At 47.9% G+C, this 8,006-nt stretch overlaps 1 protein-coding gene across 1 annotated transcript in view; it reads left to right on the top strand.

The window, feature by feature from the left end:
* Positions 1-396: 396 nt before the first annotated feature.
* Positions 397-8,006, top strand: part of SCNN1G (sodium channel epithelial 1 gamma subunit) — a 29,678-nt gene continuing 22,068 nt past the window's right edge. The window contains exons 1-4 of the mRNA XM_008059943.1: positions 397-733; positions 2,511-2,820; positions 4,671-4,861; positions 5,927-6,030. Of these exons, the coding sequence (XP_008058134.1) occupies positions 417-733; positions 2,511-2,820; positions 4,671-4,861; positions 5,927-6,030 (922 nt within the window). The 5' untranslated portion in view covers positions 397-416. The remainder of the gene's footprint in view (positions 734-2,510; positions 2,821-4,670; positions 4,862-5,926; positions 6,031-8,006) is intronic.

Raw genomic sequence — 8,006 nt, 5'->3', positions numbered from 1 at the left:
CTTGAGGAGGGCAGGCTGCTGGAGGCGATAAGGCTTGGATACTCCTGCGGATAAGACAGCAGCGGATTGGTTGCTCCAAGAGCTCTTGCCCCAGGAACCTGGGGAAAGATCCCTCAGCCTGTCCAGCCAGTGAGTCACAGGTTAAACCTCACCCAGGCCCCACAGGGCTAGGCCTGAGGGACGTAAGAGGAGTAGGCAGCTTCTTTGGCAGCTGTGGCAGCTGTGGTGACCAAAAGCAAATATCCTGGAGAAGGGGCCAAGGCCCCAGAGGGCAGCCTATCCAACCCACAGAGGAAGGAGGCCTCTGAGAGCACGTGGGCTGGTGTTTCCCAGACCCAACTCCAGGGACGTGCCAGCTCACCTGCTTTTCTCCTCTGCCCTTCCAGCAAGCCTGCCCTCAAAGTCCCATCCTGGCTATGGCTCCCGGAGAGAAGATCAAAGCCAAAATCAAGAGGAATCTGCCCGTGACAGGGCCCCAGGCGCCGACCATTAAAGAGCTGATGCGGTGGTACTGCCTCAACACCAACACTCACGGCTGCCGCCGCATCGTGGTGTCCCGCGGCCGCCTGCGCCGCCTGCTCTGGATTGGGTTTACGCTGACTGCCGTGGCCCTCATCTTCTGGCAGTGCGCCCTCCTCGTCTTCTCCTTCTACACCGTCTCTGTCTCCATCAAGGTCCACTTTGAGAAGCTGGATTTCCCGGCAGTCACCATCTGCAACATCAACCCCTACAAGTAAGAGGCAGGAGCAGGGAGGGGGGAGTCAGGCCCCCGCCAGAGGCCAGAGCCCGGCCCAAAGGTGACACCCTGGCAGCCCACAGACACGCATTGGAGAAATTTGAATTTGTTGCCAACACTGGTAAACTGTCCTCTCCCAGATTCCAAATCTGTACCAAGTTTCCAGTCCACCAGCGACTCCTGAGGACCGGCTAGCCCTGGGAACACAGAAAAGGGAGGCTGCAGGGATCCATTTTGCTTGGAGGTTGGCCCTGGAATGAGTGTCCTCCTCTGCCCTGCCTCCACCCTCACCACTAAACCCAGCTTAGCCCTTCCCGGCCCACCACCCTTGGACTCTCCAAGCTCACACCCTCACTCTCCCCAGAGTGTGAGCTCAAGGCTGACTCAGAAGTGACACCCAGGTGACTTCTTTAAGCATCTCAGCTGCTCCAGACTCTCATCGGGGTGAACCCAGCCCCATTAATTGAGTTCATTGGGCCCTGGGCAGGATAGTTCTTGATACTGCCCTGTTGCCTGCTGCAGGACCTGTTCTAAATGGGTCATCGGAGTCCTCGAGATTATGGAAAGCCGATCCATGAGGCAGGTCAGAATCAGGCTATATTTGTCAGAGCAGGTGTGGGGGTGTGGAGAAAGGGAGAGCAGAGAAGGAAGACTGACAAGCTTATCAAAGGAAATTAACTTGCCTAGAGTCATCCCTGATTTGATGGAAAAGCTCAAAATCAAATTCAGGTCTAAGCCTCATTCTCCACCTCCAAAGTCTTTCTCTCCTTTCTTCCTCCCTCCTTCTCTCTCCCTCTCCCCATTCCTCCTTCTTTTCTTCCATCTATTATTTGTTCCATAATCATTTACTCACTGACTACAAACTGTCATGCACTGTGCTAGGTTCTGGGGCATAGAGCTGAACAACCCAAATACAGTCTTTGTCCTAGTGAAGGTTACATCGTAGTGGAGGAGCAAAATATTAATAGCACCATTTAATTATATACCTGTATATGTGCATGTTTATTATACAGCAAAAACTTATTGAGCCTTCCCAACTACCCAGTTTTGCCAAGGAAGAAACTGAGATACAGAAAGGCTAAGTGACTTAACCAAGGTCACACAGCCAGTAACAGGATGAGGAACTTGAACCTACATCGTTTGGCTCTGGGTTTCTAATCTCAGTCATTATGCTCTACAGCAGGGGCAGGGGAGAGAAGAGGAAGGAGAGAGTTAAGAGGTGGAGCCTGGAACCACTTGATATTATGAAAATCAAAAGATGGCGTTTTATGCTTCATGCAGGCAACTCCTGTGTTATTCTGTGTTCTTGGGAGTTATCAAGGTAGCAGTTATACCCTCTTCCCACCCAGCACTGATTCAAGGACAGTCAGTGGGCAGGGACAGAGAAGTTGGGTGGAGATGAAGTCTACCCCCGGGTAGACTCCTGGTTAGCCCTTATTTATTTGTCCTCACTGTGCTGGTTTATGGGAGGTACCTGACAGTCACCACTCCAGAAATGCTGGTTGGGACAAACTCCTCATCACACCCCGCGAGCAAGCAGACAGTGGTGACAGAGGTGAAGCCACAGGAAGTCACATAGGGACACTCATGAGCCTGTCTGCATTTGTTGGAGCCAGTGGTCACTTTGGATGGGGCAAGTCGGGTAAAAGACCTGATCTTCTTGGCCAAAGAGGTGGGAAAAATGGGCTCAGACTGACACAGCTGCCAGAAAGCAGCAAGAGGAAGTGCCAGAGGTGCCTCCCCTCCCCCTGACTCTTCCTTCCCATTTTGGCAGGTACAGTGCTGTGCGCCACCTTCTAGCTGACTTGGAACAGGAGACCAGAGAGGCCCTGACATCCTTGTACGGCTTTTCAGAGATTAAGTCTCGGAAACGCCGAGAGGCAGAGACCTGGGATCCAGCCGCGGAAGGCACTCAGCCCAAATTCCTCCACAAGTTCCCACTGCTGTTGTTCGATCAGGATGAGAAAGGCAAGGCCAGGGACTTCTTCACAGGGCAGAAGCGGAAAGTCAGTGGGAGCATCATTCACAAGGCTTCCAATGTCATGCATGTCCACGAGTCCAAGCAGGTGGTGGGATTCCAACTGGTAAGATGCACTTCCTCACAGTTTGGGGGCTTGGGAATGGGATGGGCTGGAGGTAGTGGGTCCAAGGACTCTTCTCTTTGGCCATTACCCCCTATAGTACTGCTGGAAAAAATAGATGCAATTAGGGCAATTTGGATGGAAGCTACTGGAAACCAACTCAGGCAATCTTAGGGGGAAATAAATGTCTTAGGCGGTGACTAGTAGCTCATGGAGACCTCTCAGGGATCTATGTCAGTGGTCCCCAATCTTTTTGGTATACAGGGACCAGTTTTGTGGAAGACAATTTTTCCACAGACCAGAATGGGGGACAGGAATGTGTAGTCTAATATTAATCTGTATTTGCAGCCACTCCCCAGTGCTAGCGTCACCTCAACTCCACCTCAGATTATCTGGCATTAGATTCTCATAAGGAGTGCACAACCTTGATCTTGCACATGCAGAATTCACAGTAGAGTTCGCACTCTTAATGCTGCCACTAATCTGACAGGAGGTGGAACTCAGGCGGTAATGTGAGTGATAGGGAGCAGCTGTGACGACAGCTGAAGCATCACTTACTCGGCTGCTGCTCACCTCCTGCTGTGTGGCCTGGTTCCTACCAAACCACGGACTGTGGCCTAGGGGTTGGAGATCCCTGATCTAGGTGACAAGAAATAGTGGAAATTGCTGCTGAATTAAAGAAGCTTCAACTATTTTTATTCTCTGTTAATGTATAAAAGTCAAATTGCATCTTGGTACTATCTGACTGACCAAGCTTGGGTCACTGGCTCACTCCTTGGCTAATGGAAGGTGGATCATCTGGGTAGACAATCTCACCAGATGACCTCCAAAGGGAGAAAGGAAATTCACCCAAAACAAAATTGAGGTGTAGACACCAGAAGGAAGAAAATAGATAATAAAGAGCAGAAACACTAATGGTTCCTGCAGCACTTGCCTTTGTGAGGCGCTTGGCCTGACTTCATCTTAGCCTTTTGGGCCCATTGAGGGGCTCTTCAGAAGCAGCTAGTCACTGAAAACGAATTCTGTTACCTTCCTGGGCAAACTCAATCTCCACCCTACCTCTCCACACCCCAGGATGGGAGCTAGTTCTATTCCTTATAGCCTTGATTGCTAGGTTGCGAGACCTCATAGCTATAGCCACAAGTTCTGGAAAATGGCCTTTCCTCTAAATCACTGAGATTTCAAAGTCTTCCTTGGTCCTTTCATAGGATGTCCACAAGTTATTTGATACCAAAATCAATTATTTGATGTCTGTCTTTTCAGAAGCATTTCCAAGCCTTGTATGATGAGAACATCTTGAATGTACCATACCATCCCTGTAAAGCTCTTATTATTATATATTTCAAATGTGAGTCCTCCCAGCTACCACATGAGGTTGAGAAGGATGGTATTTCAGTCAACATTTTGTGGGTGAAATAACAAATACATAATGCTTTGCCCAAGATGCTGCAGAGGAGTAGTGTCAGAGTCTGGGCTAGAATCCAGATTTCTTGACTGTTGATATGTTAGGAAATGGGAAAGGTTGTGTAGGAACATAGTAGCATCAGTCATGCCAAGTGGATATGGACTCTGAAGAAGCTGGTTTTGCATCTCACCTGGTGGCCAGAGAATAGTAGGAAGTCATAAGAGTGGGATTTTTTGTCCTTCCTCATTCAGCCCTTTTTTTTTTTTTTTTGGTCCCTAAGGCTTGAGAATGATCTCTCTCAGCCCCTAGAAGTGAGAGGAAACCCGTCCTTGCCCCAGGTATCTCAACTGATTCCCCAAGTCTCGGTCACTCACCCTTACAGTCCTTCTGAAGGGTAGTGGTAGGCCCGATGCGATGACTTCAGCCTGGTGTCTCCTCTTATTCACAGTGTCCAAATGACAGCTCTGACTGTGCCACCTACACCTTCAGCTCGGGGGTCAATGCCATTCAGGAGTGGTATAAGCTACACTACATGAACATCATGGCACAGGTGCCTCTGGAGAAGAAAATCAACATGAGCTACTCTGCCGAGGAGCTGCTGGTTACCTGCTTCTTTGATGGAGTGTCCTGTGATGCCAGGTCAGGAGAGGAAGGCTGCTCTCTCAGCCTCTGAGAATTGGCTCCTCTGAGTGCCATGTTCCTTGCATGTACTTACAGCTCAACTGCCCTTTGGAAACTGCCCTTTGGAAACTGCTTACCCAGGAGCTGGGTTCTAGAGTCAGTGAATGAAGTATACATGACATAGAGTCAAAATATCCTGGCTGGGCACAGTGTCTTACACCTGTGATCCTAACACTTTGGGAGGCTGAGGCAGGAAGATTGCTTGAGCTCAGTAGTTTGAGACAAGACTAGGCAGCATAGCAAGGCCTCATCGCTACAAAAATAAAAAAATTAGCCAGGAATGGTGGTGTGTGCCTATGGTCTCGGCTACTCTGGAGGCTAAGGTGGGAGAATCGCCCACGCCCAAGAGGTTGAGACTTTGATGATCTGGGATTATGTCACTGCACTCCAGCCCGGGCAACAGAGTGAGACACTATCTCAAAAAAAAAATCATTAAACTCATTAAATTACTCGTAAAACAAAGTTGTTGATAGTGTGCAGATAACCTTGTATGTTACCATCAGGTATATGAATGAATAAGATCCACCAATTACCAATCTAGTATAAAGGAAGGAAGGAAGAGGAGAGAGACAGGGAAGAAGATAAGGCTCATGTTCAGATATGTGAGCTTTCAAATCTTTCCACCTTTGGTATAACACTCAGATTACTGGTGGTGACTGGGCAGGGGATGTGATGTTCTAAAAGTGTTCCCACTTGTCTGAAGGGCTTTCTTCATTCTTTTAAGATAACAAGCTTTTCGCACCTCTGTGTTAATAGACAGTTTGGTCCTTGCAAAAACTGAGTGATTGGAATCATGTCTCCCTGAAGGCTGGTCTCTAAAGTCCCATATGGGCATGTATGACATGATTCCTTCTCTGGAGATAATTTCCTGGCACTGGGAATTTGAGTGGAAAAATGTCAAGTACTATCAGCCATTCTCCCAAGAGAGTTGGCCCCACCAGCACTGTCCTTTCCCAACTTCCCCTGAGAGGCATGAGGGGAATTCCCAGTACAGCCCTTTCTGACCCACTTTCTTCTCTTTAGAAACTTCACACTTTTCCACCATCCAATGCATGGGAATTGCTACTCGTTCAACAACAGAAAAAATGAGACCACCCTCAGTACCTCCATGGGGGGCAGTGAATATGGTAAGCAGACTATGAGATCCTCTAACAGTGAGCATGGTGGCAGCAGGATAGTTGGGGGTGTCTGAGCCTTCCAGAAATGCAGAATCTCTCCACTTGGCCGGAAACCAGAAACCACTTTTCCTTGTCTGTGTTTTCATCAGCATTCATGTTGAGTCTTTCCTTCCATGTCAGTGTCTGTTTTCCTTTTTGACTTCTACCTTTAAGAGAGCAGCAGGGACATCGCTGGGTTCCTTCTTCTGGGGAACCACTCTGGGAGGTGAGTGATGCCAGGCAGGTGGCTTCCAGATGGAGTTAAATCCTGATATGCTGGAAAGGGATTAGAGAGGTAGACAAACCTTTATTTGAGTTAAAATGACAGGTTCTGGAGCCCAAATCCAGCTCTGCCACTCACGGTGTGACCTTGGGTAAGTCAATGCACTTCCTCTGTAAAGTGGGAATAATAATAGTATCTCCTATACAAGGTTACCGAGGGGACATAAAATATGGAGAACACTTGGAGTAAGAGCTGCTGTACATTTTATTAGTCTGCTCGCACTGCCATAACAAAATGCTATAGACTGGGTGGCTTAAGCAGTAGACAGTTATTTCTCACAGTTGAAAGTCCTAGATCAAGGTGCTGGCAAATTCGGTTCTGGTGAGGCTTCTCTCCTTGGGTTGTAGATGGCTGTCTCCTCTACATGGCCTCTCCTCTGTGTCATGTGAGGAGAGAGAGAGAGCACTGTGATGTGTCTTCCTCTCCTTATCAAGATACCGATCCTATCAGATTAGAGTCCACTATATCCCCCTTATGACTTTATTTAATCTTAATTAAGGCCCTATCTCCAAATACCATTACATTGGAGGTTAGGGCTTCAACAAGTAAAATGGGGGACACAATTCAGCCATGACACATGCTAAGTACACAATAAATGCTAGCTGTCTTTGTTATTGCTACTATTAGTGCTGCTACTAGTCTGCTACCTTTGCTGCTGCTACCACCACCACCACCACCAATACCAGGGCTATTTCCAGCACTGCTATTGCTACTGTTCGACTACCACTATTTTTGTTGAGAAGGTAGAAACTCAACAGATTGACCTGGTTTACCTCCCAAAAGGAAGTCTTGAAAGGTTCTGGGTAAAATAAACATAATTTGATATGCTCCCACCAGAAAAGGCAAGGTGATGTCATGGAGGAAATTCACCCTTGGAATCCTGCCTTTGTAGTCTGTGCTCTTACCATGTAGTCTGTGCTCTTACCAAGTATACAAGAAACCCTAATTCAGAGTGCCTGCTTCAGTGGGAGGCAGTAGTCTGGGAAGTGAGAGTGAAGAGTTGCAGAGTCCTGGTTCTGCTATGTAAGAGCTGTATGACCTCAGCAAATCACTTTCTCTCTCTGTTTACAAAGTAAATGTCAGAATAACTCAAAGTTCTCTTTTCGCAATCCAGATAGGGCCTGCCCTTTCACTCATTCACTTACCAAACACTTATTGAGTGTCTGCTGTATACCAGGCCTTCTTCTAGGTGACAGGGACACAGCAGTCAATAAGACAGGTGGCATCTCTGTTTCTAGGGAACTTACATTTTAGAGGAGAGAGACAGAGAACAAAGTACACAGACATTACCCAGTCACAAATCCTAATTCTATGAGGAGAAGCAAACAGCAAGGTAGGAAGACAGAGTGACTGGGGTTGGCATGGGAATTTTAGTTTGGGTAAGAGGGTCCAGAAAAACCCTGAGGAGAGTTATTTAAGGATGAGAAGATCCATGTTAACATTCACACAAGAACATTCCAGGGACTAGCAAGGCCCTGGGAAGAAAATGAATTGGACGTGTTCTAGAAACATAAATAAGACCAATGTACTTGGAGCTTATTTTTTCTTTTTTTTTTTGAGTTGGAGTCTCACTCTGTCGCCCACACTGGAGTGCAGTGGCCGCTCCCGGCCACCGCAGCCTCAACCTGCTGGGCTCCGGTAATCCTTCCACCTCAGCCTTCCA

Source organism: Carlito syrichta, unplaced genomic scaffold (assembly GCF_000164805.1).
Source record: "Carlito syrichta isolate Samal-C Ts95f unplaced genomic scaffold, Tarsius_syrichta-2.0.1 Scaffold304449, whole genome shotgun sequence".
Classification (NCBI taxonomy): Eukaryota; Metazoa; Chordata; class Mammalia; order Primates; family Tarsiidae; genus Carlito; species Carlito syrichta.
This window is presented reverse-complemented; position numbering and strand designations above follow the sequence as displayed.